Source organism: Gopherus evgoodei, chromosome 6, assembly GCF_007399415.2.
Source record: "Gopherus evgoodei ecotype Sinaloan lineage chromosome 6, rGopEvg1_v1.p, whole genome shotgun sequence".
NCBI lineage: Eukaryota > Metazoa > Chordata > Testudines > Testudinidae > Gopherus > Gopherus evgoodei.
The window spans coordinates 85,074,552-85,088,665 of NC_044327.1; the positions used below are offsets into that span (position 1 = coordinate 85,074,552).

At 37.0% G+C, this 14,114-nt stretch overlaps 1 protein-coding gene across 2 annotated transcripts in view; it reads right to left on the reverse strand.

Moving 5' to 3' along the window:
- Window positions 1–1,530: 1,530 nt before the first annotated feature.
- Window positions 1,531–14,114, reverse strand: part of MSH3 (mutS homolog 3) — a 186,983-nt gene continuing 174,399 nt past the window's right edge. For both annotated transcript variants that reach the window (XM_030566366.1, XM_030566365.1), the window contains exons 21-24: window positions 11,816–12,002; window positions 11,485–11,614; window positions 8,358–8,532; window positions 1,531–1,858 (exon numbers count right to left, since the gene is read on the reverse strand). In XM_030566366.1, coding sequence (XP_030422226.1) covers window positions 1,750–1,858; window positions 8,358–8,532; window positions 11,485–11,614; window positions 11,816–12,002 — 601 coding nt within the window. In that variant the 3' untranslated portion in view covers window positions 1,531–1,749. The remainder of the gene's footprint in view (window positions 1,859–8,357; window positions 8,533–11,484; window positions 11,615–11,815; window positions 12,003–14,114) is intronic.

Here is a 14,114-nt window from a genome sequence, read left to right on the forward strand (position 1 = left end):
ATGCAACACATATAGCTTCCTTGTGAACTTCTTTATCCAGACCTAGGTAAACATTCCAATCTGGAAGTGATAAGTGCATGAACAATTGTAGCGAGTGTTTGTGAGGAAGGGATGGGATCTCCCAGTTAGCCAGAGATGCTTATGCTGACTGCTGCTATTTGATTATCGACCAAAAATGCTTCTGTAATATCTTTGGAGGATGCTTTGTAAGCTGAATGATTGCACACTGAAAAAAATCTTTCACGAATAAGGTTGACAATTACTTTAAAACATAAAAAAAATTTGTGCAGCTTGGGATTATATTAATTCTTTACACTGTAAAAGCCATAACGTTCATTGGCATGATGATACAATTTCAGTCATTTTAAGATCCATTTAAAATGCATTACTTAGGAAAAAAAACTGGATTATTTTTTATTTATGTGAATATAATCAGGCAGGCTCTCATCAGCGGTTTCCCCAATAAAATGACAAAATGCATTTTGTCCTTTCCCCTATAGCAAATGTCCAAAATAATAAGATGTTTAACAAAATGAGTGGAGATTTATAGAAATAAAATAGTTCTATACCAATGATAAACATTAATATTTTACTAAATGTTAAATGTATGAACTTTATCTGGATTATGCACTCTAAAAAAAAAAAAGTATTGCTGTTATGAAAATAGAGCGACACCAACTGAAATCATATTTCTATGTGTAAACTTATGCTTGTACTAGAAACATCTAACATCACTTCAACGAAAAAAAAACTTACCGTCAACGGGACTTTATGGATTTCTAGTATCAGAGGGTAGCCGTGTTAGTCTGGATCTGTAAAAGCAGCAAAGAATCCTGTGGCACCTTATAGACTAACAGACTTTCACAGTTTTGGTTGCTCCCTCACTGTCTTACGCATTAACATGCTGATATCACTCACAGAGACTGCCCTGGGAAAAAATTACATGTAGTCTTTTTACAGACTCTGCTAGGGAGTGTCAATAGCAGCAGTAAAGCCAAAGTTGAAACTGAAGAGGCAGCAGACCACTGTGAGCACGGAGAGGAAAAGTGAGCTTGAGCACATTTGGTGCTGTTGCTCTTCAAGCCTGCTGATAATGCCTTTATAAGCATGAGCAGTGGAACAGAAATCCCCTTATGGCCACATCCAATGCATAGTTTTGCTAAAAATTTTAATGTTTCATTTTAAACATTGTTTAAAGGGTGCTGCTTTACCAGAATCTTGAATATAAAAATAATCAAATTGACAATGTCCTTTATATATTACTGAATCAAAGGTAAACATGAAACAATGTAGTGTGCGAATGTGAAGAGCTGCATATCACTAAATCAAATACAGTGAATGAACAACTGAATTAAAATTTTCCAGTATCACACACACAAATATTATTTTTTTCAGAAATCAAAGTATAATAATCTTTAAAGCCATTATTTTATTTTTAATAAAATGATTTTCTAACAATTTACAAACATAATTATTCATATTTTCTAATCACATTGTAAACTTTATCAAATGCAACTAGTTGCTTTGCACTTTTTTTTTTTAATAAAATGAGCCTCTCTTTAAAAATTAAATAAGGAGTATATTATAATGTTCCTTATTTTCAGAGGGTAACCTCCCAAAAGACATACAGTCCACTAATGCATATGAAATTGCACATTGTTCAAATACATTATTCTGTACAGTAGTATATTTTGAATTGCTTATATTTTGTTAATTACTACAGACTTCAAATAGGTAGGATCTGAAGCATTAAAAATGGTCGATCCATTCATCTCCAGTTTCACACACACTACTCCATTCTTGTAGTTCCTGGGAATCATTTATATTCCATATTCTGGCAAAAGATTTTAGCCTTTTTCTGAAAAACAAAGCCACAAAAATCAAAATAAGGACATGTATTTAAATTTACAAATATATCAATTAGCCACTGAAAACACTGAAATTGTTCTAAAGTATTTTGCATGCTGTAAAAAAAGGAACAAGACTTATGAGCTCAAAGTAAAATCTTCCAATAAGTCAAAACACTATGTTAACAATGCCCACTGTAAATATGTGGGTAAAATTTTCTACAATATACATTTAATATTTTTGGTCACTATGATAGGCTCATGAAATGCAACAAATTATCTTCATGAGGCTGCCACGGTACAGAAAGCAACAAGCAAATGGCACAAAAGACTGAGCACAACATAAGTCAATGAAGAGAAATAGGAAAGTGATTTACATAGATAAGAATGTTAAAAACAATGCCAACATTCATTCAATAGCAGTAGTACAAGCATATATTTCAGCAATTGAAGAGACTAGAAAAACAATGTAGATATATTCTCATAATTTGTAAGTAAATGCACAAATCCAATTCCTTTTTTTAATTTTTGAGACCCAAGAAAGATAGTGAGTCAGAGAAACTAAGTAGAAGCAAGATATTTAAAATGAGTGAGAATGTATTTCTGATATTTCACATGAATATGAAAAGCTAGTGAAGTCCTCAGATATATCCAATTAATTTTCCCATATAACATGCAATGAGGTACAGAAAAAACTGACGAGTCAGCTGGCGTTGTAGGTCTAGCGGTAGCACAATATATTGCTATGTAAGGATCCAATTTTGATCCTCAAGATCATGTCCACATTTCCAGATGCGAAGCAGCTGACAGCATACTAAATTCCAGTGGGAAGGAACCACTTTTCAACTGCCCATGACCCTATCTGGCAAGAGTCATGTTAACAGAAGAAGATGCACCTACCAATAAATAATAGATGCATATTATCTAATTGACCATACTACACAATTTTAAGAAACCTTTCTATCCCAAAAATATGAGTGCTTTTTCTTTTTTGTTAAATTTCATTTTAAAATGTAAACATTCAAAATATTCAATATTACTATTAGAACCCTGTTGGGTATTTTTTGTCAGAAAATGTTGATTCATCAAAAGGTCTCAATTTTGTTCTGATGTAGACTGGAAAAATTTTGAAATCTCAAAAATTATCATAGGACAGGAAAACCATTTCCCATGACCTAATTACTATCAGCCCAATAATGCTTTTGTCTTTGACAGAGTATATCACAAAGTAATGCTGCAGATCAAAGAAATGGGGATATTTCAACAAAAAGGTTTCTCAACTCAGACCAATAATTGGAACCTGCGTCTCTCACATCCCAGATGTATGTCCTAACAATTACGATATAGAGTGAGTTGCTTTCTTTTTCTGGCCCAATTAATATTTAATTATGCAAAGGAAACAGATCCAACATGAGACACTGAGATACACCCATTCTAGGATCGCCAGCAGTCTGGTGGGGTCAGGACACCTGCCCAGGAAATCTCAAAAATGTTCATGGAATAGGAAAACAATTTCCCATACAGTACTAATTAGTATCAGTCCAACAAAGATTTTGTATCTGACAAATAGCATATTACAAATTATTGCTGCAGATTAAGGAATAGGGATATTGTAGCAAATCAGTATTTTTTTTCTTATAATTTTAAGAGTCAGAAATATAAAGCAACAAAACTAATTATTATTAAAAATGGTTAAAGTCACATTCTTTGGGTAAGAGCATCTGCAAAACATTGATATTAGTAAAATTATAAAACTGAAATTAATGGCATGTATAGATATATCTGGAAGAAAATGTTTTTATCAAAAAGTAAAAACTGGAACAAAGAATTAGGCTCCATACAGATGGAAAACTTCTTATGGTATGCAATCGAATGACATGTTTGATAATTTTGGACTAGATAACATACACATTACTTTAGGCCCCAGATTCCTGAAGGAATCATGAATTTAAGGATGTTATCTGCAAAGTATACGCAAAAGGTCTACAGCAGCATGTGCACTTCCTGGACCAGTAATACTACCAGCTATATTGAAACTGGAGTTTACACAATAAGGTACTTCCTTCTTTAAAAACAGGTGAAGTTGATGAAACATCAAAACCATAAACACAAAAACTGAAAATTTTATAAAATTATAATACTATGTACGTCTCCTAAATTATGCAAGTAGATGAAGAGTCTGAATTACACAGCAGTACAACATGTGGACTGTATGCAAGACTGAATAGTAATTTTCACTTTGAAGTTTGTTAATACTATTATTATTTATTCTATTATTTGACAAATATACAATGCTATACAATATCAAGTAAAAACATATTTTAAGGTATATGCATACCACTGCAGTGTTAAGGGTCAGCTATCAATCATAACTCTACATCTCCTGATTTGTGAATACCTGATCTCTCAACTTTTTAGCACTTCATTCCAGAAGGAACGGCCTAAAACTTTTCCTAATAAACAATGCTTGGGACATTTTCTAAAGAACTCTGATGTCCCTGTGGTTTGCAGTAGGACTTTTTACATTTAGCAGGGGAATAGTTTTGAGTCAAGGAAGTGCCTTTTGCTGTCATAGAATCGCAGGATTGGAAGTGACCTCAGAAGTTCATCTAGTCCAACCCCCTGCTCAAAGCAGGACCAATCCCCAGATAGTTTTTTACCCCAGTTTCCTAAATAGCCCCTTCAAGGATTGAACTCACAACCTGGGTTTAGCAGGCCAATGCTCAAACCACTGAGCTATCCCTCCCTGTAATCACATGGCACCATGTAATTCCATACAGATTAGGCAGAGTTGTAAACTTTTGAAAATCACTGTTGTCTATCTGTGGTTCCCACAGTTGAGCTTGTTTTTGGCAGCATACCAAAATCTCACAACACTATGGCAGTGTACACTCAGTGCCCTATTGTATTACGTCAACATTTATAGTTAGGACAAAATCCAAACAGGCAAATGGATTATCTGGATGTTGCTGCTCATTTAAATACTTTTTGCCTTAGGGAGATGGGCATTGCACTAGAAAGCAGGAGGCTCTGAGTTCAAAAATCACTTCTATTGACTACTGCTGCTAATTCTGTACCCTTCACAGTTCTTATTAAGCAAAACCTCAAACCACACTGAAATATTTCACAAGTTTGGAGCAGAACCCTGATCTCTAATATAGGAACTCAACTCCTATCTACTTAGCCACATTGCCTCTCAGAAAGAACCCACTGTGATTTTCTCCCTGTCTAGGTTGTCTGTAAAAGAGGCCACTCATATTTCAGTTTCTTGTGTTGTTGTTGTCTAGTGGCTGGTCCACATGAGATAACAGCCTTCTCCTGCTGACAGCTAGCGTAGTTAGTTCTGTAGTTCAGGTGGCAGAACGGTGTGCTGTGCTTGAGTACTGAAGGCACACAGTTCAAATCTTGGTGATGACTCCTGGTGAGGGGTTTACTACAGTTGCTGACAAATGAATTTTCTTTTGCTTTTTCTCTTTTTAAAAAACTACGTATAAAAAGCTATCTTAAAAGAATAACTATGTAAGCTTAATTATAAGAACTAGAAAAGTAAGACAAGCCAGAATTAATGTTACCTACTCAAGTAAGGTTAGATTATAAACACTGCCTTAGCTGGTTTAAATTGTTTTCTCTTTGCATAGCAGTTTTTAATGACTTTAGAAGCTCACTATAGCAGATGATAAAATTAAGACATTTATGAGCAACTTGAGGTTTTACTTTTGAATTACGGGCCATATAATATTGACAAGTGTAAATTACTGCATAATTTTTCTTCAACCTTTTATATATCCTCTATGTATATATTAAGGTGTTACTGTCCTTTTCTTAGAACATGACAGGATAAGAACTGGCTTTAAGCTCTGTAGACTGCTTAGGTTCAAAGGAATTGTTTGTACCTCAAAATAATTAGGACCTAAAAAATTTGCCCTGGAAATCCTTCTGTCTATATTATTTATTATAATCAGAAAGAGCTTGATCTATATTACATTGCTAAGAGCTGGTTTGATTTCACATTTCAGAAGAGACTCAGAAAAAATCATTAAAGTTAGTACAAGTCATCTTACAGTGCAGATCTATTATGTACAAACCAACACAAATAGAAGAATCCTTACAGACTTCAACATTTTATGAGTCTTTAAATCAGACATAGAAATAACTATTTACAGTACCTATCTGTACTTCTGACTAACCTGTTTACATACAGTTGTTAAAATGTTATAAGGTCTATAAAAAGTTATGCCAATTAATACACTAGAGAATTATCCATCACCTATTGTATAAGACAGCTCCGAATGGAGCACCCTGTAGTGGCAGACTAGGGAAGAAATAGAATACCTTCCTCAGTTTCCCTCCTTCAGAGGCCACAGTAACTCCATGCCAGATTTCTTACCTCAATCATACCCTACTTTGGGGCCAGTTTACTACCAAAAGAGTGCAAAACAGTTGATAACAAAAGACCCCAAACACAGTCTATTTATAACCCCACTATAGAGAGTCCTTAAAAAAAAAAATCACACATTCTCTTGTCCATCAACATAGCACACACCAAATTCTAGCATCTTCCAACACACCTAGGCTCCTTATCAGTCCTTTTCTGTCTCTCTCCCAGGATAGCCACCCAGCCCTTCCAACTGGAGCATAACCCCACTCTTCCCAGTGGGAACCTCCACAGACCCTCTGCTGGGAGATCATCCTCACCGTTCCCCTAGGGCCCCTCTCCAGCATGAAGACATCAATGTATAAGCCCATTTGCAGCTACTCTGCTTTCAGCCCTCTCCAGCCCCCAGCTTTGGATCTTCATTTTAGCAGTTAGACTAATTCCTCTGCTACTCAATGGCCTTCAGCCCTCTCCAACCCTGGCTCTTTGGGCTTGAGGAAGTCAGTCAGTAAACCTCTCTTGCTGTTCTCCTGCCTTCAGCCTTCCCCCAAGAACCATGTACAGCAGTAATACTCAGGCCTCAGTGGTTCAGGAGCCAAATTAGCAATCAACATTATCCAAAAGAGCCACAGTAGTATGAATTCACTGTTACATTTACTCTCTCTCAATAAAATTCTCACAGCAAAATGACTGACCAAGTATTATATTTTAATCAACTACAATTGGTTAATAACATAGTAATTGGTTGGTTAATAATTAAATCACACAGTGTTTTAATATCTATATTTAAGATATATCAAAGAGCCACAGGAGACACATTAAAGAGCCACTTCGGCTCTCAAGCCTCAGTTTGAGCATCACTGATGTACAGCTTCCTCCAGGAAGCTCCTAGTATCCTGGGCTCTGGCAGCTCTGAGCAGCCAGTATCTCACTTCCAGGCAGTTCTCACCTGCCCTTCACCTGACCAACTCCTCCACTGTCTCAGTCTCTTCCCATTTATATGGCCCAGTTGCCTTCTCTTAAGCCTAACTGGGAAACAGATGATTAATCACAGGTACATTGGCTTCTTCCTTCTTAAAGGATCAATGTCACCCTGTGACATCTACGTAATGTACAGTATATGTATAAGCACATATCTGAAATTTAATATCAGTAAAAACATTAAAATCCCTAAGTTTCTGGAAAATGTAAAGTTTTGAGGTTTATCAAAGCTAATACAAAAAGATATACTCTTAATTAAATCAGAAACAAGGCTATCCAGATCCTTCTCTATTTTTATAAATAGCTAGCAAACTCTAACTCTTAAGTAAATAAATTGAAATTATTTTTAATTTAAAAAATATCTGGGCGAAGCATGTTAAGACATCAACTAATCTTTTTAGTACCCATTAATAAATAAGAAGTTATGTGAATAGACATCACATTTATATTTATTTTCTTCCTGAAGAAAAAGTAAAAATATGTTTTAGATCAGTGGTTCTTAATCTTTACTGCAGCCTGCACCCTTTTGGTTCTCAAAATATGTTCTCGCACCCCTTATCAAAAATCATTGAAGTAGGTAAGTTCTTTAAACCTATTATTTTTTGTTTGTATATTACAGTAATCATTACAAAATTTAATAAATACTTAGGTTTGATGAAACAAAGTAGTTGTACTTACGTGCCTGTGCTTAATTTGTGTTTTCCATGTTTTACCTTCTGAAAAAATCTGGCATGTCTCACACCCCCAGGGGGTGCATTCACCTCGGGTTAAGAACCATGTTTTAGATGAATAAATCAGCTTACTAAAAGTTGCTGTTAAAGATTAAAAATTGTTTCTGTGTACACTAGTTCATATTTTAAAAAAACAAATATACTGCATATTTTAGGTAGTTTAAACCTTTGATAGGGTGACTGAATATACAATTAATTTCAATTATTTAATTAACAAAGCTTAGATTAAAAAGGATAGCATGATTTCATACACTTTCTCACACATGATTTCAAGAGCTGTTTTCATTTTATCTTAATTAAGTATTTAAGTGTGTCTGGTATAACTCTTAATGCTCTTTCTGATACCCCATTTACTGGAAAAAGCTCCCCTACTCATCTGAAGGTTTCATTACAAACTGAAGAATTCATCACAATTATTCTGACCTTTTCATATTCACTAATCCCTCAAGCTCCTTTGATTTGTGAGCTGCCTTCTTCAAGATTTCTTCAGGAACATCTGCTAGTTTAGCAACATTTAGTCCATAACTCCTTGCAGCAACTCCTCTAGTTATTTGATAAAGAAAAGTGATAAATTCAGGATTCTCTTCATCTTCAGATCCTAGACAATAAGTAAAAGAAAAATCACTATTGTATCAATAAAACTCAAAGTCCTGAAGATTGAGTTGACAGAACAACAACATATTATCTGCACAATTCACAGAATCATAGAATATCAGGGTTAGAAGGGACCCTCAGGGGGTCATGTATCTTCCTTAATAACCATACCCTACAAGGAACATTAAGCCAAAAAAAAGAAAACCAAACAAACAACAAAAAAAAACCCGATTATCTCAAGTGCCAAAATATCTCCAGCTACTAGTATACTTTGCATAGCCCCTTTCCAATAGCTTTACTCTCATTTGGGGACTGATTGAGAAGTTGTGTGTGTGGAGAAGCTACAGAATTGGGCCCTATCTCTTTGTAAGGCTGGCAAAGTTACTGACACTAATTTAGGCTATGTTTACACTGGACACTACTGATGGTAACATGCAGGATATGTGTAGGTATGCATCACAATGAAAAGTGGCTTCATCTCACTGTGGTATGTTTCTACACATATCAGTGAAAGGCTGTGGCGGCAGAATGCATATGGAAAAGGCTCCAGGGACAGGGAGCTGCCAGAGTCTCTCTGCTGCCTCCATCCTGCCAGAGCCTCTCCTCACTGCCAGAGTCCTTTTTCTGTGGCTGAGGCCATGTCTACACTAAAGAGAAAAGTCTGTCTAAGCTACGCAATTTGAGTTATGTGAATAGCATAACTCAAATCAACGTAGCTTAGATCTACTTAATGCGGAGTGATGTCGACGGGAGCCACTATCGACCGCCGATGCATCGATCGCGGCAGCGTCGATCCCCTAGTAAGCATAGACAAGCCCTGAAAAAAGGCTCTAGCAGCTCCTGTGGCAGGGAAAATTACCGGCAGTGGTGAGGCAGTGGGACTCTACACTGCTAAAAGTAGCAGTGTAGACAGGGGAGGCAATGCTTGGGCATGTAGAGAGTGGCATACAATATGTACCCTAAAGGTTCATATGCATCTTTACTCATCTAAACAGCGCCTTACTAGCTACACTGTTCTATATACCAATGTTAGTGGGGTGTGCAGTGAATGTACTCTACATGCTGCCGTAAGTAGTGATCAGAGTAGACATACCCTTAGTGTACAGTTTAAATACATAAAACTACACTAGTTCTCCAGAACATAATACCATGTCTCTCCAATATTCCTGAATAGACATGGAGGAATGTAGAAAGTGCCAGGACCCATGCATGCAGGGTCTCTGCACACCCAGCACACCAAAAGGCTCTCTGGTCAACAGTGAGTTAGGTGTCTGGTCTTGATCTGACGAAGAGTAGAGGGTGGGGATGGTGGAGCTGCAGTTACAGTTGGAAGTTATAGATAAGGGTTGTCTTCCAAAGGTTCAGGTGGGAGCACAAAAGTCATCACGGCTATTGGGACCATGATAATTCCTTTCCTCTGTCCCTGTGGAGATCCCCAGTGCATACCCCACTTATTCAGGCTTTGTGTTGAGAACAGAGAAAAGAAATTGACCCCAATCACTGCCATTCAATCATTGTTCTTTTCTTTGGAAAATAATGAGGAGCTCTCAGTGGTGAAGCTCAGGTTGACTCAGCCTTTGAGTGCTGTTTTGAACTCAATGCCATGGCTTCAAGCCAGTGGAGTTGGCCTTTGCCATCCCAAAACATGACAAAGAAGGGGAGCCGTCAACAAAGCAGGAGAGGTTTGACAGAGCATAAAATAGAGGCTGAGCCAAGCGAAAACTTTGCAAAATATACCAAAAAGTCTAACTCTGATGAAGTTATTCAAATCTGAAGATAACAAACAAAAGAAAGATGAGGGTAGTAATAGACACCGCTGAGCTCCTGCTCACAGCCTATGATGGGGTGGGGGTGAGAGAGAGATAGGACTGCACCTCTTATATGTTCTCAGGAGAGGAAACATGAAAATACAGGTGGCGTGCATGCTCAGACCAACTCACACAGCTATCTAGAAAGCTACTACAGCATGCATAATATGAAGAATGGGGTCCATGTTCAAAGAAGAGGAAAAATTTAATATTAAATTTCCTTCTCATCTCATTAACATAATGAGAATATCAAATCAGCCTGATAACCAGACCATAATATTTAAATATTGTATTTTTTTTGTGAATGAGATAGTTTGATGATCAGGCAGGTGTTTTCCTTCATTAGGAATGCCACCGTAGGTATGACATCATAAAAAACATCAGCCAATTAGAGCATGACTTTAGACAATCAGTGCTCAAAATGCATGTATCCTCATTTCTTGTCATTTAAATAAAACAACACTGAGGTCAAATTCTACCTATTATATGTTGGTTGATGGCTCACACTGAAAGAAATGAGAGTTATGTGCATATATGCCAGTGCGGGTTTTTGAAACATCGAGGTAGTGGTGTACAATGTCACCCGATATAACACAAATTTGGATATAACGCAGTAAAGCAGTGCTCGGGGGGGGAGGGGGAGGGGGAAGGCCACAGTGCTGTGCACTCTGGTGGATCAAAGCAAGTTCAATATAACACGGTTTCACCTATAACGCGGTAAGATTTTTTGGCTCCCAAGGACAGCATTATATCAAGGTAGAGGTGTAGTTACAACTATCTGAGTACACTTTTTAAACCAGTTAGCTTGAGAATATCATGTAAACAATAACAACATATAATATTTTAAAAACTGGTGTTCAAAGTGTACTAGATGCTGTGTATACAAATAAGGAGACAAAAGGTTTCTAGTTCTGATATATTTACAGTTTAAATAAACAATATATCCTAAAGCTAATTAATCATGAAACAAAAAAATAAACATGTTTCATTTTTCAAGCAAACAAGATTTAAGATATAAACTGAGATTCTTAAAGCATTCTAGTGGATTCAGACATGCATCTTCATCATATTTGTGTTTAAATACCCAAATCTCAACCTATATCTTTATATTCGTAATACTAGTTATCTCAGACAATTTCATACTGTACCTTTTTGTTGTTCACTTTCTTCTTCATTCACCAGGAAGGCCATGTGGTAGTTCCCAACCTGCTCTGGGTATATCTTTTCTAGATCACATACTGAGGGGTAGTGAGTGACAAACAGTGTCAATGATTCTACCTACAGCAAAAGATACACATGTATGAATACTTTTTTCAATAGACGTTTAGTACTGGTGTCCTCTCTTCCATAGTTCTTCACTCTGTGAAGCTGAACACATGCACATTGCTCCATAAAGGAAAAAATCATCTTGCAGACCTTCTTAGCATAGCATTCAGAGTTCCCCTATAATACAGATACAAATACATTTTAAACACTTACATCTCTGATAAAATGCTCAAGTGTAGCATAGGCAATAGCAATTCCATCATGTGTGCTAGTTCCTCTCCCCAGTTCATCCAATATTACTAGTGAACTTGAGGTTGCTTTTCTTATTATCTCTGCTGTATCTGTTAGTTCCTCCATGAAAGTACTCCGACCCTTGTATATGTTGTCTGCAGCACCCATTCTGCAACCGAAAACAAGGCAGTTTGTTTAATTTATTAAATTCAAATCACAAGACCCTGTGTTTTGGAAAACAAGCATAAAAAATTCAATACTTTTGAAAATCAAATCAGCTTCCTATAAAACTTTTCTTCTTGTTCCAAGGACATAGACATATAGCTTGAATTATTATTCAATATCTGTAAAAGAAACAACAAAGTCTATCCCATACAATTCTAAACCTCTTTTTAAAAAGTTACAATAATACACAGATGCAAAAGCAAAGTCATTCAAAACAAAAGAAATATCCTGTAGTATAATGATATGTAAGTAACAAATGTGCCCTAAAGTGATGTACTGACCTTGAAGGATTCTAGGGAAGAACCTTTCCAGGTCACCAGTAATCTGGCTTGCTCAAAGGCAAGTAAACCCATTATACCTGTATCTGCTTCAGGAGTTCTATAAAACCAGCAGAGGTTTAAACAAGTGAGTTTACTTGGCATGTGGTCCTTGTTATTTTGACAACAAATCCTGCTGGAAAAGCATAACCTGCTTAATATCTCTTGAAAAGGCCAGGGAACTCAAGAGACCTGCTATCCCACCGTAGGGACTCCAGTGAAGATAGAAGAATTATTCTTCATTACAGTCTATGCTTTGGACAGTTTGTTTCTCTTTCTTGTAAGCACTTTTATTAATGTTAAACAGAGGCAGCTGAGCTAGGACCTGAAATGGAGAGATCCTGGGGGTGCTTTTTGGGGTTTTTTTTGTTTGTTTGTTTTTTGTTCTGCTAAATGAATCAAATAAATGTCACATTCCAGGCAAGGGAGAAAACATCATTAAACAAAGTGTCTGGGTGCCTCATTTATGGTGGGGAAATCTAGGCTGTGTTACAGAACTTAATATTCAGAATAGAAGAGGAATCAAGGCAGAGCTGAAAGTAGCAGGTATTGACATTCCCAAATGTAGGTGCAGAATCAACTCATGGCTCTGGAATTTGTGCACTCAAGCAGTGTTTCACTCTGAAGAGACCTCTGGACAATTATCATAGTTTGGTCTTGCAACAGTAATATTTGGTGAATGGGAATTAATGTAGTAGTTTGTCTCAGTTAAAGAAGCAATCTTGCTGATATCCTTTAAAATCATTAGGAGAAAAAGATTTAGCAAACATTGTATGGGACTGAAGAGCGGTCTCCCATTATCTAACACAATTGTTTCAGAACTGCTCACTTGTAACCGAACATACCAGAATGGCCCCAATGAACTCATTTTTGTGTCAAGGTCAGTATTGACTTGTCTTTGTTTATTTTCACACTTAATTGGATGAACAGAAGCAGAATCTGCTGGATGAAGTCTGCTACATATTGACAAGACTTCCCATGAAGCAGATAGTCATGTCAGACTGGGAACACCTGGATTCCCAGTTTCCTGAGGTTAGCTGCCACTACTGCATGGCACTTTGTGAACACAGCTGTGGACAGGCCAAATGACAGTACTCTATAGTGGTAATGGCAGCCTCCCACTAGGAAGCTTAGATACCTTCTGTGGGCTGGGTGGACTGAGGTATGAAAAGAAGCATCACATATGCAAACTACAGGTGGAATGGCTTTTCCTGTGAAACAAGTCCAGCTTCTTGGTCTCTGTCTTTAGGTGTTGACCTTTCTTACCCCAATGAGTCTTCTCATTGGCTGCTGCCACCACCAGTGAGCCTGGTGTGGTATCAGTATAAAATTGTTCAAATCCTTGACAGAGGACTTAATAGCAGCAGTCTTCTCTCTAAGATGTTGGAGCCAATAAGGCAGGGGTTTGCCACAGTAGTTGGGAGGGTCTAATAGATCTTCATGTATTGGGAGATACGATGACCTGATATAGAGGTATGGAGAATATCAAGGAGCTTTTCAGGTTTGTCTTGGACTATTGACAGGAATCTTTAGGGTAGAGATGACTTTTAATGTCTTGAAATGTTTTACAGTCCTGCTTGCAATCCCTCATCTGATCATGTGTTGGTGATGTCTGGCTGCACACACACACCTCAACACACCAACACACATACACACACACCCCGCTCCATAAAGGAAAAAAAAAATCCTTGCAGATGTGCTTAGTGTAGCATTCAGAGTTCCCCTTTAATACAGAAACA